Source organism: Elgaria multicarinata, chromosome 3 (genome assembly GCF_023053635.1).
Source record: "Elgaria multicarinata webbii isolate HBS135686 ecotype San Diego chromosome 3, rElgMul1.1.pri, whole genome shotgun sequence".
NCBI lineage: Eukaryota > Metazoa > Chordata > Lepidosauria > Squamata > Anguidae > Elgaria > Elgaria multicarinata.
Window position 1 is genome coordinate 36,712,006 of NC_086173.1, and position 23,978 is coordinate 36,735,983.

Below are 23,978 nucleotides of genomic sequence, written 5' to 3' on the forward strand. Positions count from 1 at the left end.
TCTTCCCACCTGAAGAGAGTCTAATCTTTAGGAACTTTCCCCTAGGCAAACCTATGCAAACTAAGTGAGACAATTGTCCTTTCAAGAAGAATGGAAAGCCCTTTTCCAAGATGTGTTAACTTCAGAGAGACTAGTTCTGAGGCAGCTTCTGACAGGACACCAGCAGGGTGGACTTTCTCTTGCCTTCCTTTAGCTCCGCCTGTTTTAGTCAACAACATACTCTAGGATCGGCTAACCTCTCCATGCTCTCCCCTTCGGAAGAATGTTGGCTTCCCACTGACTGTGTATTATTTGCCCTTGATGAGATAAGCTTTGGAGAGGGTTCACTCCCAGCTGGTGAAGAGCCTGTGAGAGCTTTCTCCCCCACTGGTACAAGCTGGGCTGTTTCTGGCGCCGACTCCTCTACTTCAGAGTCTGATTCTGATTGATCATCTGAAACACCTTCTTCCAACCCAGGGGAAGCAGAGCTAGACATGACACTCTGCTTGTTCTCATTGGGGGTATGTGTGGGTCTACATAGGATAAAGCAAATATAATGCTGATCTCCTTGATGTGCTTGGTTCTACTTCTGGGTTTTTTAAATTTAATGTCAAACTGCTATTGAAGCAGTGTGAACTATACACCAGTAAAGGTACTTCCACTTCCAGTAGTAGTCACAGCAGTAAAAATGCTAGTGTAAAAACTAGTGTATGATGGGGGGAAGCAGATGTCCCAACATGGCAGATGCGGGAGAATAGCAGATGGCACACAGATGAAGGAGCGCTGTGAGTGCACAGAATCTTGTATTATGCCATGTCTTCTTTTTAGAGGTGCTGCCTTCCCAACTTCCAGTTGCATACTGAGGAAATTCCCATTCTTCATTCTAATCGGCAACAGCAAAAGTACATCAAGAACTCACCTCGTAAAAATAAGTAATTATTTATTATTTATTTATTTATTTAGAATATTTATATACCGCTCCCCAATGAAAAATTTCGGAGCAGTGTACAAGGTAAAATGAAAATAAGAACAGAATAAAACAGTTAAAACAAAATGTAAAAAGAAGCAAAAAACAACAACACAGAAATCCAAGGCTGCATGTTAAAGAAAGGCTTCTCGGAATAAAGATGTTTTCAGGAGGCGCCGAAAGGAGTACAAGGTTGGAGCCTGCCTGACCTCCAGAGGCAGGGAATTCCACAGGAGGGGCGCCACCACGCTGAAGGCTCTTCCCCTGGTGGATTCCAATCGGAGGATGGATCTAGGTGGAACCACCAGGAGCAGGCCCTCGGATGACCTCAGTGACCGGGCAGGTTGGTAAGAGAGAAGGCGCTCTCTCAGGTATCCTGAGAGAAATTCCTGTTGGAAAGGTTTAGAGCAGGAGTAGGGAACCTCTGTGGCCCTCCAGATGTTTTGGGGCTAGTACTTCCATTATCCCTGACCAGTGGCCATGCTTGTAGGGGCTGCTGCGAGTTGAAGTACAACAACATCTGGAGGGCCACAGGATTAGATCTAACACACCATTTGGTGTGATAATGGTTTCATTTCCTGTGTCACACCTGCTAGACCAGGGGTGGGCAGACATAGATCAGGATCTACTGACTGATTTACAATAGATTGGCAAGTTTTTCTGCTTCTCTGTTATTAACAACAACAATTACAACCACAAAATGACTCTTTTCCCTCCCCAAGCCTCCAAATGATATGGCTGAATTGAAGAAAACTTCTGCTCAGGAGTGAACTTCTGTGTGAGAAGAACTGAGCTCAATTCTTTTATTTTGCTGAACACAAATTCCTCTGCTCAGAATATGCCTAGAGGCATCCTTTACTTTAATTCTAAGTATATTTCTTTTGCACCTGTCTCCGGTTGGGTTACAGTGTCACTCCATTGCAGATGTACTGTCCCAAATGGGCCTCAAGTGGAAATGAGGGTCACCCCTCTCAACAGAACGAGCTCCATTAGATGGGGGGAAATCACGCTTCCCTACCGTCGCTTCTCCGCCCCTGCTGTCATTGCTTGTGGGCTGTTCTGATCGCGTTGCTTCTCCTGCACACAGCAGGAGATAGCAGCAACTTCTGTTTTTTTAAAAAAATATTGGACTTTCTGGGTGTTTTTTTGTGGCACGAGGAAGGCCTGAAGGGGCGGGAGGCACACGGGGGGCAGACGACGTCATGACAGGGACCTGCGAAAATCCGTGAGTGCCCAGCTATGAGCGTGCAACAGAACACTCATCTGATGTGCAATGGACTGGCATTGTGATCACCCACAATACCATTCATATAGAAGTGTTTCAAGGCACTGAATAAGCTTGGGAAGCCACAGTAAGGATACAACCCTAGAGACAGGGATACTTGATTCTTATCCCTTTCTTTGAATTGAATAGTTCTGACTATCCTATTTTGGGGTGTGACAAAATATGCCACAAGTCTTGAATACGAGAAAGTACCACTTCAACGAACACAGACAGCCTCAGCCCCACCCCACCCCCATGCCTGAAGATGTTGCTTCTTGTCTACTGAGTGAGCTGGGGAACAGATAATAGCCTGGTTGTGTAACCCTTTTTATGAGGCCTATTGGCAGTGCTCCACCTTTTCAGGTATGCTGCAAAGTCTCGGTGTCTGTGCCACTTGTATTGCAGTTTGGCCACCTATGTCCTCACATACGACTGATGGTGCCCCTTATTTCATACAACTGATAACAAAAAAAGTTAAGGGTGTGAACAATAAACAATTGGCCAAGCCAACTAAGTTTGCTGAGCACTTTTCTTTTTGTACCATTTTAATTGTTTGATTTCACTATTGATTCTATTAATATAAGTGCTCTTTACAATCTGCCTTTATTAGTATATTAAACTTTGTTTATTGTTCATACCCTTAACTTTTTTGTTATCAATTGTATGGTTTTTCGGTTAAGGGTTAGCACTTTTTTGTTGTGCTTGCTCCTTATTCCATGACACCATGGGCTATTTCACATAATTGATTCACCTTATAAATGGGAAACTGTGGCTTTCTTCTTGGCCATATACACGCTTGCAGTCAATATTAATTTGAACTAGGTTCTTTGCAGATATACTGGCCATTGGTCTTGCTTGAAAACATGCTTTCAATGTCACAAAAATGGCAGCCTGCCATCTCTTTTTGCAACCCAGTTCACACCAATATATGATAATTGCACTGCAGTTGCTTTCCCAATGCAGTGCCCCCAAATGTGTTGGACTGCAACTCCCGTTATTGTCTGCCAGCATGTTCAGAGCTGAAGTCCAACACATCTGGCGGGAGTACCTGGTTGAGGAAGGCATAAGGCAGTTTCAGTTTGACTCATGTAGATCAGCTTCATAACTCCGTAATAATTTATCCTGGTTTTGTTTTGTTTTAATTTTGATCCATTTGACCCTTTAGGGCTGCTTCAGACATTACAAGTTTCCCACGCAGAAACTTCTTTTGTGCAGAAAAATGCATGGAAGCTGTGGGAGGAACATGAAACAAATGGTTGCATGCATGCTTATTTTGTTAGATGTTCGTGCAGTTACATTCATTGAAGAGCCACAACCAGCTGCAGTTTTCCATGAAAAAGATGCATGTACGTAGGTCATATTTGATAATCTAAACACATCTTCTACATGTTTTTTCTGCACCATAACAATTTCTGTGTGTGGAAATTCCTGGGGTAAGATCACTTTTATTTCCCACTCAGGCTTTCCTGCCAAAGGCACTATCGTACTAAAAAGGGGCGGTATAGAATTAATGGATGCAATGATGAATATTTATAGCACAGCTCCTTGAGCCACTGCCTGCACGTAGAATCACTAATGGGACATTTGAGCAATGACACCCAAGTCCACAGCCCCATTTCCATCCCTGCCTCCCTCCCTCCTTCCCCCACCCCACCTACACACATATGCTCCAATCTGGCCTTCACCGTCTGTCTCCCAGGGGGAGAAATGTATCCCCCATCTAGTAACCTGGGAAGCTTCTTCCTTCCCTTCATTGCTACAGTCCCTTACACACTTACACACATATACACACACACCTCAATTATTCAAAGGCAGTTGAAATCAATAGTTCAGTTGGAAATGGGAAATCAGTCTAGCCCATAATAAGGCCTATGGGTATGCAATAAATAGTCAAGCAAACAACTAAATAAAACCCTTATGCATATTTTAAAAATGACCTTAAATATAGTTCTATTGAATTTTTTTTTTAATGTGAACTGCCATAGGGAAGCAGAGGGAGGCTTTGTGTGTGAGACACACATGGTACTATAGACATAACAATTTGTTATTATTTACTGTTAACATGCGTTGGGGATGTGCAATCATCCAGCTTATGTCACGCTTCCCTCCACCCTGCCCAGCCATGTGGAAGTGTGTAAAACTCACCATCTCGTCTAATTTACCGTCTTGTCTAATAAAATAGAGTAAATAGCACATTTTATTTGTTAATTCATAATACTTATATAGTGTTTAATATAAAAAAAACTCAGTTTACACAATATACTATAAAATACAACTAAAATACACATGCAATCCGATGAAAACCTAATAAACAGTTAACAATTTACAAGCGCAATAAAACAGAGCAGTGTTATAGTCAATTACAAGCCAGGGTAAGCCTGTGTAAATAAGTCAATTTTTCAAAGGCGTTTGAAGCTTGCCACAGTTTTTGCCTCTCAAAGCTCCATGACACCGGGGAGAAACACTGTGCTGTGGTATCCCTGAGGTTGCATATTTCCAAAAGAGTTGCAATGTATCAGATAGGATTCACATGTTGGAAATAATGATCTGGTGACTGAGGCCTAAAGTCTCTACCCTGTGGAGTGTGATGGGAGATGAAATCTGTTTGAGGGATACCCTTCAACACAGATAGGTGTTTCCCTGCTGCTCAGGTCTTTATACACCAAGTCCCTTCAGATGCCGGGGCGGGGGGGGGACTGCATTCCCTTACCATGGCTCTACTTCCTGCATCTCTTCCACTTCTGCAAGGAGCTGTAATTACACCAGAAAGAGAGAGCGACCACCTGGCTTGTGCAGCAGCCTCAATGGAGTTGAAAGGGACAGCACCCTGTAGTGGGCATTTTATAGTGCAACTTTGCCTGCACCCAGCAGGAAAACCCAACACATATCAATTAATCCAGAAGAGTCGGATTTTCTGAGGTTTTATATTTAGTGCTATAACAGGAAAATGGAGCGGGAGATGCACAGGAGGCTGACAGCGTTGCCAGAATGACCCGCGAACATCCGTGAGTGCCCAGTTATGAGCGTGCAATAAAACGCTCGTCGGATGGAGCTTTCAGACTGTGCGTAGGAAGGTGTTTCACATTTGAAATCCTAGATGAACGGGATAAAGAATGGCTAATATTTCTATGCGGAAGAATGTGTCCATAAGACCATTCGCAGATAAATTAAGTATTTCGTCTGGTGTAGACCCACTTTTGACAACTATTGCAGCATACACTTTGGAGACTACAAACCTCTCCTGCTCTTAGCAACTCCAGAGAGTGCAATAAAACGCTGGTGGGATGGAGCCCTGACATGCCCACGTCTGAGTTTGTCTCTCCCATTCCAGCACTCTGTTTACTACGTATAGCTCTACATACGTGTGGCTATGTGCACTTAAGGCCAAAACAAATGGGATGCCATGATCAAATCTCTCAAGATTTAAAGAAAAAAAATCCCATTAAAATAGCTATCATAGGGCCTGAATTGAACATGTGATCTTACAATCAGACCATTGGTCCTTCTAGTTCAGTACTAACTGCATACACTGACAGGCAGTCAGCAGCTCTCTAGGGTTTCTGACAAGAATATTTCCCTGGAGATGCCAGAGATTGAACCTGGGACTTTCTGTATGCAAAAACGTGTGCTTTACCATTGAGTTAAGACTCCAGCCTATCCAATGGGATTATGTCAGTGGGGCTGGAGGAGGGTTTTTTAAAACTCTCCCTTTCCTCCTCTCCTTTTTGCCTTACAATTGCAACTCCTAATTGCCCTGTTTCTATTTTTGAAGGAACCCTTGGGCTACTTGGAAAAACCTAGAAATTAGCATCCTGGGGGAAACGTCATAGCTGCCTAGTGAAAATGCCCTGGTGGGGTGGAAAGGCGTCTTACTTTTACAGAGGACTGTCCTCTGTTTTGGAGATCTGGCAGAGGGCAGGTCTCTGTTTGAAGGTGTCTTCTGTTTGATGGGCTGCCCAGTCCAAGTCTGATTTAAAGACTGAGAATGATAAGGAGGTAGAGCAGTAAGAAGGGGCCTTGATGTTGCCCCTGGACAGAACTACACAGGACACCTATGGTGTCCACTATGGCGATTTGTGTGGTATTTCTATTTAAATAATAGCTATTCCTTCTAAATTTTCACCTATGCACATACATTTGCGTATAGAAATGCTATGCAAATTGGTGTCTTCATTCCTACCTTTTTCTGGAGACACATTTCCTCTCTTTTGGCGAAGTGTAAGTTGCAAACGTGTGGCTACAGCTATGCATTTGCAGTGGGGAGATGGTTTCAACATCCGCCGAAGGGGTCTGCGATGCCACTGCTTTTGGGATAAGCACAAGCAGAACTCAGCAGGCCAATGAGTGCAGAAATGGGAAGGTCGGCTCGAGTTGTCCTCTGGGTACTTTACTTGTCTTTGTAGGCTAAAGGAACACCTGCTGGCCAGCAACTGAATCAGAGGAGGCGCCCTGCGTTCCCAGTGTCCACAGTCCTGTTTGTTATGAGTCAGAGGCTGGGCAGGCAGCTAGGGAAGGAATGTGCTACAAGGGCACCTTGGTATTCCCGGCTCTATGTGTAAGCCTTTTGTTAGTCAGGGCCAGGCAAGCGCGCCCACAGAGATTCCAGGATGGTATTCGCTGGCTTCTTGGCAGGACTGCCTTGGACTCTGACTCTGGCAGTAGTAGCATTGTCCGGTCTCCAGATCATGCCCACAGCTGTGGACTTCCTCCATACAATGCACGTTTAATACAAACTCCTGGCAGGCAACCTGTGAAAAAAGACTAGGCACCCTATTTCATCATCCTTCTAATAAGTAGCATGAGAGCCAAAACAGACATTACTTTATATGTGTGTCTAATAGCTATGACTTTCTCGCTCCATTTTTACTCTAGAGTAGGCGCAGGGCCCCCAATCCAGATTAGGGTCCCTACACCTACTCCAGACCCTCTATTTCCTCATGCTCACCTTCATGGGCAGATTAAACTAGGCTTCTTCCCCCCCCTCCCCTCCCCTCCCCTCCCCTCCCCTCCCCTCCCCTCCCTTCCCTTCCCTTGGCTTCGGTGCCTTTTCTGGCTTCCTGAGTTGCACCTAGGTAAGGTGACCATATGAAAAGGAGGACAGGGCTCCTGTATCTTTAACAGTTGTATTGAAAATGGAATTTCCTCTTCTTCACAACAGTTAAAGTGGCAGGTGCCCTGCCCTCTTTTAAATCTGGTCACAGTATAGCTGCAGTATAGCTCCTGCAGCTTAAACTGTTGTGATGAAGAGAGAATTTCACCAGGTTCTCCATATATACAAATGACACCTGCTGAAATTCCCTTTTCTATGCAACTGTTAAAGATACAGGAGCCCTGTCCTCCTTTTCATATGGTCACCCTATATCTTCTACCCTCCAAGCTGTGGCTGCTCACCAGCCTGTCATCTCTTACTTGAGGTTGGAGCATTTAGTCCTCTTTCAATATAAGCCTGTGACTCCCTGCAAGAATGCCATCTGTTGGCTAAGAGTCTGGCTCAGTTGCTTGGAATCAAGAGGGCTTCCTTGTGCTCCACTAAATGAGAGTGTACGCAGTGTGTGTGTATATAAGGGAGTGTCAGTTGCATTATTTTTCTCCATTGTAAATCCCCACCAAACATTCTCTACATTCCTTCTTTTTGAGGGGATTTGCAGAAACGTTCCCTGTGACTGACAAAGGCAAGACAGCAAGCAGCTTAGCGTAAATAAACAAGTGTCCTTAGCCCTTTTCTTCAAAGGGTATTGATGAGCCTGGAAGGTTTGGAGAGGATTCCCTCTGTCACCTCTTATACCAGGCTCTGTGCTCTTGTTTACTTCAGCTGTCCAGAAGAGTGGACATTTCCCCACATGACTGGGCTTCAGTTTCACTGGGAGTTTTCATCTAATTCTTTGGGCTTCCTCAGACTGTTGATCACCCAAGTGTCTAGAACACTCTCCTGATTTCATCTGACTATTACTTACCGTGCAGAAAATATGTGAGTGTGGTTTATCTGCTTGGTACTTAATACTGTGATATCTACAGGCCTCTGACCAGGGCTTGATTTGAACTTGGCCTTAGCCCTAGCGGCTGCTAAGTAATAGTGAAGACAGGTAAACAACAACCCTGGCTCCATTACATCAGCGAAGCAGCATTAAAACTAGATTAACAAATGTTTCGTGGCATAAGGTTTTGTGGATTATAGCCCACCCCATCAATCGCATGGAACATTGTGGAGAGTTCCAGGTTTTTTATATAATACATATAGTGGTGGTGGGGAAAGAATTATAAATAGTGAGGTCAGAAGGAAAATAAATACAGAAAGTGACAATAATTTTATTAAGAGTGGTCATTCACAAAATAGTTTTTGTTGATAACACAAAGATCTTGGCACTAGGTAAATCAATGAAGACATAGAGTGTGATAAAAATCCATTGCCTCTGAGCATGAGCAGAGCACATTCCCTTATCCACAGCTTGACTATGTACACCTGGGACTAGGTAGAAAGTCTTATAGATTAAAAGAAGGTACTTCTCAACAGGGTTGAGCCCAGGGCATTTCTCTCCCTCTTAAAAAGAAACACTGTTTTATGATCCCCTGCTGTGCTTAAATGTGCACAGGCAGCTGACCATAGTGATAGCACATTATATGCTATATGGAGTCACTTCATTGCTCTCTTCTTTTGAGACCATTGCCAAACAGTTATGGAATGCTGCCCCATAGCACTAAAAAAAGGGGTAGAGGGCCTGATTTGGAAGGGGGAAGGCTCCCTGCTCTCTCAAGTAAAAAGTGCCTGCAAGGATCTTTTTGGCAGGCATGGATTAAGGTGTGTTTGCCATCCTCTTGAAGCAGGAGCAAAAGGCACAATTTAGGAGAGAACTGTGAATCTCCCTGTTCAGCATTTTGAACATACTGACTCAATGGAGCCAGAGTTAAACCATCCCAAAGGGGCATGCTGGAGCCTACTGAAATGTTACCCCCCCCTCCAGTTCATTCTCATACATCTGGCGAGAAGCCAGGGCAGTGCAAAGAAGCATTCAAAATTCTTGTGATGTCTTCGGCTATTTTTGATTGTCTCATGCGCTCATTGTTGAAGGTGGGTATTTGTGACAGGAGCTCCTATACTGTGTCTCATTCACTTATTCATGGTGTTTGGGGATGGAACAGGGCTCTTTTAGCATTAGTGCAGGATTCAGGAAAGGCCCCAGCCACGGAAGGAGAGGTTTGGTTCTTCAGAGTGCTGGAGGGAGAGAAGGCCCAAGGCATTTCAGTGCCCAAGGCATGAAACTGAACTGGTGACTCCCCATAGGACGGTAAAAAATGTAATCTTAAACCAAACAAAATTGACAGTTGGCTGCTTTTAATGGCATTACAAGATCTGTTGGCTGTGATGGGCTGCCACCACGCACCCCAAGGGGAAGGCTGCCGTCTCTTAGTGGTAATAGAACTTCCTCTCGATTGCACAGAACATTATGTGCTGGCAGGTGCTGCTAGCAGTAAAAGAGCTGCTTCTTCCCTTTTTACCATCACAGAAAGACTGGAGGGTGGGGAGAAAGAGGGATCTGGGTGCAGGCACTCCCAAGTTGGAGGAAAGTATTGAAGCTGATGGCCATCTTTGAATACATTGGGGGGCTGTCTATACATGTTCAAAGCCCCGCAGTGGCTGTGAATTGGCGCTGTGTCCGTTATATGATGCAGCTGCAGATTCGCAGCCACCACAAGGCTTTTCCATGAAGCTGCGCTGTTAGAAAGTTGAGAACTTACCCTGACTTTTTTCCTTGGGAGTGAGGTCACCCCAGCTCTTCCGCCATCTGACCTCGCTCCATGGTCAATTTCAGAGTCGTTCCGGGAGGATGGCAACTGGTGATTGTTCACCAGAAGCCAGGAAGTGGATGTGGGTGGTGGTGGCGGTGGCGGTGGCTCCAGTATCTGGATGACTGCTGGAAACCCCGCACTCCATCCTGGTGTGGGAATTATCTGACGCCACCCTGCAGAAGTGAAACCGCGGGATTTTGGAGGAATGTGGCACCAACTTGGCACCATGAAGGCAGGGCCTGGGTTGCTTCCGATGTTAGTCCTACTTAGAGTAGTTACATTGAAATGAATGAGACTTGTTAGATTAACATTGGAATGGATACACCCAAGTTTTCCCTGAGAAACTTTCCTAGTGCTTGTATTCATGCTTCTGGTGCCCCTCATGTGGTTGGTCACAGTTGATACCCCAGGGGTGGCTCACATACACACATTTGCATGAATATTTCTGGCCCCTCCTTTTTTGGGCATGCTGGACGCTGCGTTATTTTGAGTGAATTCCTGTTTATTTTTACCATCTCTCTCTCTCTCTCCCCTTCGCCTCCCAGGCTCCTTCCTGCTTCTGAATTATCCTCTTTCCTAAGGCAGATCTATAGCAAGGGGATGAAACGGGAATTCCTGGCTAACCCAGTCACAGCAGAGAAGGCTGTAAGTAATAGGGAGAGGAAGAGGGGGAGACTTCCTGACTACCATGTTTGCAGATGGGGACACTGTAGAGGAGAAGGTAAAATGGTGGAACCCAAGCCTTCATCCTAGGCAGTAATATTTTTAGAGGTGCTAATGAAAGAGTGTATAATCCAGCCTTCCCCAACCTGGTGCTCTCCAGATGTTTTGGATTATAGCTTCCAGATGAGGTACTGTTCTCATGCTGTGCCATGCATGCAGCTGCTTGGACCAGCTTAGTCCCCAATCTTGACTCACCTTTTCATTTAAATTTAACCTGAATTTTAGCTGATTCGAATGTAGGCAACAAGGGTCACACTGCAGCAGCAACAGCGATTTATATCCTGATTTTTTTATATAGTGTACTTGATGCTGCGCACTTTATACTTAGCAATAATAAGAGGATGGTGGTTAATAATCAATTAATTAATGTGGACGCACAGGGTTGATCCCAGGGAGATCCCCGGGATAAGGTATGTCTACACCATGCAATAAATTGTATTGATTTCAGGCCATACAAATGCTGGTGTGAATGTATGTGGAGAAAATTTAACAGCTATGCTAAGATGTCCTCAGCAGCTACCTTCTCCACTGAGAAAATACCTTCCCATTAAAAGCCCATAGGGATATGGTTGAAGATCAGCAGGGATGGGAGAATCTGCCTTTACGATTTGTTTCTTTGTAGCCTCTGTTCTGCCATCATTCCTTACTGTGGCCCTTCTTCTACAGGACTTTCTCGGGAAGCTGTTGTCATTGTTCCAGGATGCTCTTCACTCACTCCTACTGCTGTAGACACTTGGTGGTTTGGTTCCACGATGTCTCTAATACTAAGCCTCTTTTTTTGACCTAACCAGCCACATGTACAACATGGCCCAACTCTCTCTGGATTAAATCCAGAACAACCTGGGACCACGAGTGGTTCTTCATAGGCCATTAAGACCCTTCCATGAGAGAATCTACACGTCGTACTGAAGGCGCTTGCGTGCGCCTCCAGTGCGCCGTCAAAACGATGGTGTAGACGGAGAAAGAAGAGACGGAGGAAGAGGAGGAGGAGGCGGCTGGGGAACCGGCCGCGTCCTTGCCGCTGCCTCCCCGCTGGCCTCCTGCTGCCGGGGTAAGAGCCACATCGACCTGGGTGGCTCTTACCCTGGCGGGAGGAGGCCGGCCGGGAGGAGGCCGGCCGGGAGGCGGCGGCGGCGGCAAGGACGCGGCCGGTTCCCCAGCCGCCTCCTCCTCCGCCTCTTCCTCCGTCTCTTCTTTCTCTGTCTACACCATCGTTTTGACGGCGCACTGGAGGCGCGCGCAAGCACCTTCAGTACGACATGTAGATTCCCTCCATGACTGTATTGCTTGTTGATGGCATAGTCATAGCTAAATCAGAGGATTTATTCTGCTAGGATTCTGCAGCCTAAGTTAAGGGAAAGGGAAACGGGATGCTTTTATCCTGACCCCACCAACCTTCCTGATCTTCTTGATGGCTCATCTTGTCTCGGAGATTAATGACTCAGAGGCAGCTTATTAATTGTACGTGCCAATTCCTGGCATTGCCACAGCTGTGCTCATCCGACACTTCTTCTTCATTACAAACACAGCCCCCCAACGAGTCTGTCATTAGTTCCAGATCAGTGCCCGAGGTAACATTGCTTTTGTATCCCTTGCTGTGCCGGAGCAGAGCTGCACAGGGTGCTGACTGAGCCTCTCTTTAGAAAGTGGTCCCTATGATCAAAGGGTAAAATGTCAGTAAGGCCGAGAAAGCTCTCAAATCCCCACCCTCAGGCTTTAAAAACCTCTCAGACCCAAAGCTTTAGACAAGTGTGAAGCTGCCGGTACTGCTGCTGGGCTCTGTCCCTGGCCCTTCTGCCCAGCCCTGTGCAAGTACCAGACATCTTTATATACAAGAGTTTGCCATCCTAACCAGCACTCCGCATGGACATTGCACCAGAGAGAAAGAGAGATGGGGGGGGGGGGGGAGAGAGAGAGACAGAGGCAGGCCCAGCCCACACAGCCTCCACTCCTGGGCTACTGAAGACAGAAATGAACATTATGCTGAGGGGTCAGGGAGCGGCTTGCAGCACTCCTCTGGCAACTTCCCACGGTTCCTTAAGGACATTTGCCTCACATTTCGAAAGCCATAGTTTTGAAAGAATGAGTGTTGTGGTATTGTTGCATTGCAAAACGTGTGTGTGTGTGTACATGTACACACACACACACGGTGTAATTTAGAGGCCGCTGTGCTAGTGAGTCCCTCTTTTTTTCTTTACCCCAAATCTATCACGTTAGCCCATACGAACGAGCATGTGTCAGGAACGCTTTTCTTCACTATGCCCCCCTCCAGCCTCCGCCACCCCATTCTGGATGGCAAACCCAGCTAGCAGCAGCAGCGCAGGGCAAAGGAGGACTGTGTGGGTTTTGCTCATTCCAGCAGAGAACAGATTTGGGATTGTTCATGCTTTTGTGGTCTCCTCTGTGTTGTGTATGCACAATTGTGCAGGAAAATGCATAGCTGTATATGCTTTTTTTTTATGGCTTCCCTTCCTGGGACTTCTGCAACCCCCCTGAAGCTGTAGAGGTTTCTCTGCATATATGTCCCGTTAATTGGGCATGTTGTCTGGGATGATGGGAGTTGTAGTCCAACACATGCAGAAGGCGCTGGTTTGGGGAAGGCTGATCTGAGCTTTTTAGGTGTAAGGCCCACGCTCTATAAGATGATTGACCCATCTCACCCGGTACTATTAGCAGAGCATGTGCCCTGATCATCGAATGGTGTCCTCGTGTTTCCTGTGCAGATTTGTCTGAATTTTGCACCAACAAAACTCACACCAAACATACAAAATAAATCAAGCTGATACGAATGCTTTGCGTAGGAGCCAGGGTGGTGCATTGTTGGAATTAGACCAGGGAAACCTGCGTTCAAATCCTCCATCAGCCAAGAAATCCATTGGTGACCTTGGGCCAATCACTTGTACTCAGCTTGACCTACCTCACCAGATTGCAGTATGTTTAAAAAGTGGCAGCTGCCTTTGGAAGAAGGGTAGGGGGGAAATGTAGAAATAAATAGATTCTGAGCAAGATAATGGTAGGAGTGGTATGAGCACAAGAAGGACAATAAGGGTGACTAGGCAGGGGGACATGAGGGGTAGGTAACCACACCAGCAGACTCAGCATCAGCTCCTGGCACCATTGGTCAGCTGCCAGGGTACCGGCCCTTGGGCAAGGCCCACTGGTGCTGATGCCTGCCCTAGCACACTCATACCTACCCCTGTTCTGGGCAGCTGGGTCTGTGAGCTGCCATTTAAAATTTCCCACAGTACCCCTGGTATATCATCAGTCCAGGGCATTGTAGGAGATTTTAAAAGATGGCTGACAGCCACTGGGGGCTCATCAGTGTAGGAGGGGGCTTTCCTGATGGGGACTTTGCTATGGACTCCCTCAGACCCAAAGCTGGCCTTGGCATCATCAGTCATAGAAGCGCTGCCTCTTAGATACTGGAGTGTGTTGGAGTAGTAATGTTTCTCCCCCAAGGCTAGGAAATATTTTTTAAAAAATGAAAGCTGAAATTCTCAGCAGTCCAAATTCTGTGCCAGATACCAGATCTTTGCCTGGCACCTCAGTAGAATGACAGTTCTGGTCATGACTCCTTGCTCTATATCTTTGCTCTCTCTGGTCTTAGTGTAGACAGACACAGACTCAGCCCTTCCAATGAGCTACCCCCTCACTGTGATCGACACTACTTGTGAGCCTTTTACTCCATTGCTAGATGGTTTATGTGCAAGTATGCGGAGATAGGTCATATGTGGACTGGAAGAGTGAGGTGGCCCCTGCCTCCAGCTTTACTTGTGCCCTGTATCCAGGAAACCTGGCAAGAACTAGCCCTGGGTGGGTGGAGCTTTTCTCCTCACAACACAGCACCGTGGACAAGAGGTTGCAGCTGTTCAGCATGCTAAATTATTATATTGGCCATGACACGTAGGTGGATGCCTTGATCCAAGAGAAAAGGGGAGGTGGATACCAGGGCCTGTGGTCACCCATCACTCTTTGCCACGCTAATGACATTCCAGTGTTAGATGTCCTTCTTCAAACTACCCCTAGAAAGATAAACCCTTTCCAGGCAAGCAGAGTAAAATGAAACCTAACACTCAGATTGGCTCTCTGGGGAATACCCTCTTCCCTCACTCCAGATACACACGCACTGATGCAGCCCACTCCTTTGGACATCTTAATGAAAAAAACTCTGTCCAGAAACCATGATGACCCAGTGGGAAGAGCATCTGCTCCCTGAGGGGTGGGGTGGGGAGGGCAGCAGGATGCTGGCTGTGGAGTGAAAGAAGAGGCCTTTACAAACTTCATTCCCCAATGGACTTGACATTCACAGGAGTTGCCAAAGAGTTTGGCCCTCTGAAACAGTGGTATTCCCTGTGGATCCTGTGGATACAGCTATGGAGATGTGCAGATATACAGGCTACTACAGTGAATATTGCTGATTTCAACTTCTACTTGAGGCAGGAAGGAGCTGTGGGAGAGAGTACCTCTGCCCCATCTTCAACGTAGGTCTGGCAGAGTCAGGAAACAGGCTGCAAGACTTGTCCTTGGAAGACTAGCTGTCACACAGGAGCATCAACTAAAGGAATGTATATGGGCCCTGTCGTCACTAGTGCTTCAGGCTTTAATCCATCCCTAGATCAGTAGTGAAGGAGATCTATTCTTCTTTTCTGCAGTTTTTATAGAGCATAAGATTCTGTACATTTCTTAGGGTTCGTTTCCTAAAGTCCCTATTAAGCCACATACCTGTATGTGCATGTTCACAGACCTGAATCCCCATAGGGGTGTTGCATGCTGCCCATCTCTAGAAGAGAAGCTGGAATGTCATTATATTAAGAGTGCTTATTAGGGTAATGCCTTTATTAGGGCAACTCAAAAGTCACCAAAAATGTGCAAGCTTTTGAGACCTCGAGATCTTTTCATCAGGCAAGATGTTACAAGAAGCAGGTTGGGAGGACTTCATCAAGGCAGCCTTTTCTCCCTCCATTCTTCTCGCTTTTTCCTTGTAATATCTTGCCTGATGAAGAGATTCGGAGGTCTGAAAAACTTGCATATATTTGAGACCGGGTTGGCCTAATAAAGGTTTACCCTAACATGCATTTTGGACTTCTTCTTTTTGCCAGCATGTCTACTGTAGCTTGTTGTTGTTGTTGTTTTTGCTGCATAATATTAAGTTTATTATAGTTTAGGATCACCACCACGTGAAAAGTTGGGATTCCTGCTAAGGAACAAGTAAATATTGGTGAGGCATTTGTGTGCCACTAAAATTGAGCCAGCTTTTTCTCAAAGGAAAGCAAAGTGGCTTACCATAAATCATCCTCAGAGTGCAAAGATATGGCCTTATTGCTGTAAATGCAGGCTTTGAAACCTTTCATATTTTTTGGCTGATGCTCCATATACATCCATATAAACAAATCACATAATTGTAGGCAATTTTTAATGAACAGGTATTACTAACTAGAGTTCATGCCAACTAACATTGATTAGACCAGGGATTAGACCATCTGGAATGTTGATAGAGTATCACGAGTGCTGTTATAAAATGACTGCTATGGTGACCATGGCTGACCACAAACACACACACGCACACACACACACGCACACACACACACACACACATATATCCCCAGAAGGTAAACTGGTGAGACTAAAAGAAAATAACTTGCCCAAGAACCTAAGTACAAGACACAGGTAGGGTCTGAGTCCAAAATAAGAAGCTACTCTTGAACCCCAATAAAGATGGTGCTAGAGGGCAATCTTAAGGGAAATCTTAGGAAATAAAATAAAAATCTGGAGAGGCAGGGAGTCTGACAGGCACCAAGGGAGGTTTCTTCAGGTCCATTGGTGTCCATGAGCACCACATTGGAAACTCCAGGATTCTACTTTCCAACTTCTCTATAAATGTGTATTGAAAGAAGGGAGATGATCCACTCTTCTGTCCCTTAAGTACCCCGATTGTGAAGGTTATGTCAGGATGGATAAGGGGCATTGGGGGATAATGTATCAAGCAATCCTGAGTATATGTCAGGCGATTCTTTTCAAACGTAAAACATAACGGCTTAGAGAAGAATAAGATCCTCAAACTATGGTTCAGCATGGGAGGCTTATATTCCCGAATCTAGCTTGTGCAGTGTTAAACTACAAGGTGAAAGCTGTTCTGATCAGGCCGGCAAAAGCGTGAAATGGTTTGTGGGCAGCTCCAAATCACTTCATGTCCCTGACTAAGAATTCCAGGAGCTGGATGTGGGGGAGGGGGGGAGAGTGACAGCTGTGGTGGAGATCCAGGAACAGGTGACGAATGTAAACTCTGTGGTCGGAGGCGCATTGCTCTTGGAGAGGGTGCCTTTGCATTTGCCTGCTGAAGGAAGCTTTGAACGGTCTCCCCCTCCCCAGCTGTTCACTGCTCCTCCCCCCTCTCACTCCCTGCAAAAGGGCCTGTGGTGGAATTTGATTTCGTTTCTCCTTTAACTAATTGGTATTTTCATTAAGCACATTAATGCCATGGTGGGAGGGGAGGGGATGCTCAAGGTCACTGAGGCACAGCACATACGCCAAAGGAGACAGGCAGCCTTAGCAGAATTCTGCAGCTCAGCAGAAAGCTGGTTCCCACATGCTTTTTAGCCCCCAACCTTTGTTTCCTTCACCAATGCCTTCATAATCATTTGTGCTTTCTACTGTGTCACACTTCCATGCTGGAATAATTCCCCTTCTGTCCATTAGCTACCCTATTCTTCTCTTTTGGATGTCTGTTCAGCCCATATTTTAGTCTTATTTTTGCTGAAAACGGTTTCTGTTTCTGAACCACTGTAAACTCTCAGCTTTCCTTCATTTCCTGCTCCCCGACAATCCTCTCATCCATAGGATTCCTTTATTTAACACTGCCCTATCAATTAACCTTCACTGAGCATGCCTGGCTTTAGCCTTTGAAGGCTGTGAACTCAGTGGGACTTTCTTCTGAGTAGTCGTGTATAAGATTGCACTTTTAAGACCGTGAAGATAAACTTGAAAGGTTTGAATACCTGGTGACATCTCAGAAGCTGGATGAGAAGAAGGTTTCAGTGGTCTGCATAGATCTTTGCACTTCTTAATAACCAAAAATATTGATGTGTGTACAAAATAAGCTTATATCTACAAGTTCATAATGTAACTTTAGTCGCAGAATCCAACTTCTATTGTAGCGGAATTTTAATTCCTTTGGTACTAAATGTTTTTGCATACCTTGGTTATCTTTTAAATAATACGAAGTTGGAAAGTTAAAATGCATGTTATAAATTCTAAGATCTAGACCTAGAAAAGAGCATTAGTGTTTGGTCCAGCATGGAGGAGGTGGGAAGGCCTTTTTATGCCTGCCTTAGTATATCAATGTTAGCAGCAGAGAAACTGCAGTTTATGCGGCAGAGATAGGGAATGAGGTGAGGGAAGAATGTGACTTATCTTTGTAGCCCTATATGCCTTTCACCTGTCTTTACATCCAGCATCCTACAGCTGTCCAGATTCAGGAGCATCATCAGCGAGAAGAGTCTGCTTCTGATTGCCATCCCTGGGGATCCCTGATACACTCCTCCAGCTCTGAATTTGTCCCCCTAACTGCCTAACACTCTGTTCCGTTTCTTTCAGGTTGTTGGTGGGAGCACCACAGGCTGCTGCTTTGTCGAGTCAAAAGGCAATGAGGACCGGCGGCTTGTATGCCTGCCCCCTTACCCATGAGACTAATGACTGCAAACGCGTGCCCATCGATGAGGGAGGTAGGGAAGCGGCATGGTTGTTTCCGGGTGAAAATGAATCCCTCCCAAGCTGTTGTTATAGCATCCTCCAGTGTCTGATTTGGATCCAGGTTAAACTGGAGTCAGTTTGGAATGTGGATTATACATGATTCCTCCATACTATGTATGACTTCATTTGAGCCTGAGTTTACCAAAGTATAAACGTGGAACCTGATTTCAGTCAGTGCCAGCACTCTGGCCCAGAACATGTGAAATAAGAATCATAACAAGAATGTTGCTGAGTGTGTTTATAGAACCCTTCCTCACCTTGGTGTCCTCTAGATGTTTTGGATTTCAATTCCCATCAGCCCCAGCCCACATGACCAACAGTCAGAAATGCTGGAATTTACAGTCCCCAATATCTGGAGGGTACCAGATTGGGGAAGACTGATATACAGGTGCATTTCCCCTACCACTATTCAACCAAACCGTTCTGTTCTCACACTCTGGGCTCAGACAGATTTCTAGACCAGGTTGGTAGGTTTTATGGGTAGATTTGTATCCCAGCACCTTGGGTTTGAGCAATTTAGATTAGAAGGCCTAAATCTTACCGGGGTCAGTTGACTTCTGAACCGTGCTATTTATGGGAATATGATGAGAAGTAGCCCTATGGACATTGATTGGCCCTGATTGGACACCCTTGTGCATAGAATCTGCCTTAGCTGGCCCTCTGGTTTCTCATTGCCTTGTTACAAAGAAGTTCCCAGAGTACTCTGTTCCATAAGGCCAAGCTGCACTCGTTTGGGGAAATTTCTAATTGGATCTCCCAAACATCTTTTTCTTGGGCTAAAAGCAGCCATGTGTGAGTGTCTATGTGTGATCTGGATTGGACTAGTGGTGCTGTGGGAGAGGGGTTCACCTTTTCCCCGATGCGGTGGTCCCAGTCTAAGTCACTCCCCTGGAGTTGCTGTTAGCCATGGAGGGACAGGTTCTTGCGTTGTACCAGTATGTTTCTCTCGCTCTGGCTAATATCTGTTTGGGGAGGATTTAAATTGAGGAAACAGCATAGGGTAAAGAGTTAAGCCCCCTCCTGCAGTGCTGCAGCCCCATACAGCTGTTTTTAGCCGAAGAAAAAGATGCCAGCAGGAGGTCGCTTCATGGATCCCTTGCATCACATCTAGCTGGGCCCTTTGTTGTTCTCTTCTTGGGCTGTTGGATTTGTTGAGGTATCCTTAGTCCTGCCATATTAGGGAAGGAGTATGTCCTCTGTGTCCTGTGCGGTGGTGGTGGGGATGGGGTAGAATCCCCTCCCTAAATTAAGATTGACAGTGTCTCTTCATCTTATCCACCCCTTACAGTTGACCTGAAGAAGGAGAGCAAGGAAAATCAATGGCTGGGAGTCACCGTCAAGAGCCAGGGCCCCGGCGGCAAGATTGTGGTCAGTGGCCGTGGCTGGGTGGGTGGGTGGTCATTCTGCTTGACCCCTTTGGGCCTGGACTGCAGTGCTTAATAGGCTCTTGCCCTCTGTGTGACAGCAGGAGATGAGACTCCTTACTCTGTCCTAAGCTTTGGGAAAAGAGGTTTAGGATGCAATCCTATGCATGTATAGATAGAAAAAAGTCCTACAAACCCCGGCATGCCTCAGCCAGCATGGAATGCTGGGAGTTATAGGTCTTTTGTCTATTTAAACATGCATAGGATCGTGCCCTTAGTGGATGATTGTGGGGTGGGGGTGAGGGAAGTGGAAAGATCCGGAAGGGGACAGGTTTCAAATGGGCTGTGGTGTGGATGGAGTGGTGAAGTTAGGAGAAGTTCTTTCCCTTGTTATGGCTGCGTTCACAAGAGCAAAATAGTACTAGGTATTCCTGTAGGTGTGTGTTACTCAGAAGGATGGCCTTTCCTTTGTATTGTGCCAACATTTCATGTACAACCTATGGGGTGCATTCCCCTACTTTTTCCTCAGAAGTAGGGCCATCTCTACTTATAAAGCGGAAAGTATGTGTGTGGCCCAAAATGTTTACCTACTTCCACATACGGTACTGCCTTAATACTGTTCACCCAGACAGGTCTTTGTGTACATGGATCAGAAAAAAAAATCTAAAAACATGAATTTTGGGGTTTTAAGTATTTTTAAAGAATTTAATAAATCTAGGTTTACGCCTACAATTCCCAGCATGCCTTGGGTGGGAGGCCAGACTTACTGGCCTTTGGCAGCCATTGTGATTTCTAAGCTCAGTCTCAAGCAGTCAACCCAATTCCACATAAAAGGAAACAACCCACATAAATGGGCTGCATCCATTTGCAGCCTTCTCCCACCTGCCATGTGTGGTTTTAAAATCATAACTAGATACAGCAGCATGTCTTTGAGAGGCCGAACTCTGGACATGCTCAAAGGCACCCTGTCCTGATACCGGTTTTCGCAGAAACTGATTGAAGCACACGTGCAGCCTTCACCCTTAAGAGGGAGGGAGGGAAGGAGGAAAGGGAAGCACTCTGTGCATGCACAGAAACAGGCTTGACGAATGGGGATAAGTGCCCGGCCCAGTCCCGGCCCTTCAGTACAGGCTCCTGATGGAGCACTTTGTGGGTGAGAAGTGTGGGCTGAGGCAGTCCCAGCAGGACTTGGCCAGACTTGTGCCCTCCTTGCCGATGCTACTCTTGGATGCTGTGTCAAGGAGCAGCATCAGCCATGAGAGGAGGAAAGCGCCTCTCAGAGGACATGGGCACCAGAGGGCTGCCAAAGGCATGCTGGGAGGTGTAGTACTGGCATCACTATCTCTCAGTCCTAACTCGGCTCCCACTAACTGACTCTCTCCAACTGCCACTAACTCCGCCCACCATTCCATTCTAGCCTTAGCTGCCAGTCATTCCTCCATTCACTCTTCTGTTTCAATAACCTTGGGTGGGAGGGAAGATTTAATACCCTTGGGTGGGAGGGAAGTAATAGGGACAAACACATGGATGGAGAAGCAACGGTAAGCAGACACAATTTCCCCCTGTGTGATGATGCTCTGTGTGCGGATGCAGTTCACCAGGGGGAAAGATGTATGAGCTATTCATCGGACCTTCTGAACAACCCAGGAAAGAAGAAACCCAATTTACTAGTGCTTTATTTTAGCCTCTTTCTGTGCTCTGCAAATGTCCAAAGCCGTTATCCATTTCTAACCCTTGATTATTCACTCTGATGAATAATCTGTGCATGTGGGTATGCAAGCTCTGTGCACGTGGGTATGCCAGGGATGTCATGATTTGGCCACAATTTCATGAAACGTTACTTTATATTTCCCGCCCCCCTCCACTCCACCTCAGGTAGTGTTACCACAGAGCTGATTTAGCTGGGGGAAATATGTTGATATGGTCTTTCATACGGGGACATCAATTAGATACCACAAGGGAGCAGTTGAGCCACGTGAGCAGTTTCCTGGGTTAACCTTTGATGTGATCACAGACCCTTTACGTGTTAGTTTTGTGCAAGAATGCCTGAAGGCAGCGTACTTCCTGATCCATTCTTTCCTGTCCTTTCCTCTCCCATGTATCCCAGACCTGTGCCCACTTGTATGAAGCCCGTAACCGGGTCAATGAAACTCTGGAGACAAGGGATGTGATCGGACGCTGTTACGTACTCAGCGAGGGGCTGCAAGAGTCGGATGAACTGGATGGTGGCGAGTGGAAATTCTGCGAAGGGCGGCCACAGGGGCACGATCGCTTTGGCTTCTGCCAACAAGGGATGGCAACCGGCTTCACTGCAGATAGGCACTATATCCTCTTTGGGGCACCTGGCACCTACAACTGGAAGGGTAAGCTGGCAAACGTATGCCTGGCACAAGGGGTAATTAAATGAGACGGCTCTGACACCGGTCTTGGTCATGCATCCCAGCTATGCGATATCTTCCTTTGGAAGCTGCAATAGTCTCCAGTGGGATAGTGGACATCCACCTGCTCCCGCATACATAGAGAATAGAGCATGATCATTGGCGCCACTCTTGCTGTGCATAAAGTGGCATGTCCATATCTTCGCCTTGGGAACATGCCTGCTTTCCCAGTCATAGGCACATAGGAAGTTGCATTATATGGCATCAGACCCTTTGTCCAGCTAGCTCAGTATTGTTGACACTGACTGCCAGCCATGGCTTTCTAGGATTCAGACAGAATTCCCCCCACCTCTAGCCCTAGCTTGGAGATGCTGGGGTTGGATCCTGGCACCTTCTGCATGGAAAGCCACTGAGGTTCAGCCAATAATAATAATAATAATAATAATAATAATAATAATAATATTATATTTATTTATTACCTGCCTCTCCCTCTGGATCGAGGCGGGGAACACCACAGAATACAAAACACTATAAAATACCTAAAACTGATTAAAACGTATAAAAGCTAATACATTATTAAAATAAGAACCAGACATCTTAAAATTCGACTGGGTAGGCCTGCAGAAAGAGATCAGTCTTTATTCCTTTTTTATATTCAGAAAGACTATTGAGTTGGCGGATCTCTCCTGGCAGGCCATTCCACAGTCTGGGAGCGGCAACAGAGAAGGTCCTCTGGGTAACAGTTGTTAATCTAGTTTTTGCAGGCTGAAGGAAATTCTTCCCAGAGGACCTGAGTGTGCGGGGCAGATTGTACAGGAGAAGGCAATCCCGCAGGTAACCTGGACCCAAACCATGTAGGTCTTTAAAGGTGATAACTAACACCTTATACTTTGCCTGGAAACTAATTGGCAGCCAGTGTAATGATTTTAAAGCCGGTGTAATATGGTCACCCCTAGGTGTATCAGTGACCAACCTGGCTGCCATATTTTGCACTAGTTGAAGTTTCCAGACTAGGCACAAAGGTAGCCCTATGTAGAGTGCATTGCAGAAGTTGAGCCTCAAAGTTATCAGTGTGTGCACTACCGTCTTTAGGTCTCCCAACTCTAGGAAGGGGCGCAGCTGGCATATCAGCCGAAGCTGATAGTAGGTACTCCTGGCCGTCGCATCTATCTGGGCTGTTATTTGGAGCAACGGATCCAGGAGCACCCCCAAGCTGCGAACGCAGTCTTTCAGGGGAAGTGTAACCCCATCCAGAATTGGTTGACACACCTCCAAACCCAGATTGGGACCTTTGATGGTAAGCACCTCCTTCCCCAACATGACCAATCCTAGCAGACATGCTCTTTTGTGCCAGGCGAAAGACATCATGGTTGTGCTGATGGTCAACTTTGATGATGAGCACATCCACCTGCAACTCCTCCAAGGAAAAGCTAGTGGAATGTGTGGCAGTTTTGACCTTTGATTCCTTAGCAGGCCAGGGGTGTTGGTGGGCTTGTGATGACCAGATCCACTGCGCCTGCCATTGGGAAACACTGATGGTCATGCCCATCACACACACCATCTCTTTGCCATTTGGAACACCCTAATGTGCATTCTATAGGGCTGAAGAAAACATTACTTTAAATGTGTGTCTAGCAACTAAATCTTTCTCTTCCCCCCCCCCCTCATTTTTATGCACATTGGGACTCTAGTGTGGGGAGTGGATGGGGATGTAACATTTGGATCAGGCCCGCTGTGCCTACTCTAGAGTAGACACACATTTAAAGTAA

General features: G+C 46.1%; 1 protein-coding gene across 4 annotated transcripts in view; it reads left to right on the forward strand.

The window, feature by feature from the left end:
- ITGA7 (integrin subunit alpha 7) overlaps nt 1-23,978 on the forward strand; it is a 57,455-nt gene that overhangs the window by 3,964 nt on the left and 29,513 nt on the right. For all 4 annotated transcript variants that reach the window (XM_063119952.1, XM_063119949.1, XM_063119950.1 and 1 more), the window contains exons 2-4: nt 18,312-18,439; nt 19,756-19,835; nt 21,939-22,194. In XM_063119952.1, the coding sequence (XP_062976022.1) occupies nt 18,312-18,439; nt 19,756-19,835; nt 21,939-22,194 (464 nt within the window). The remainder of the gene's footprint in view (nt 1-18,311; nt 18,440-19,755; nt 19,836-21,938; nt 22,195-23,978) is intronic.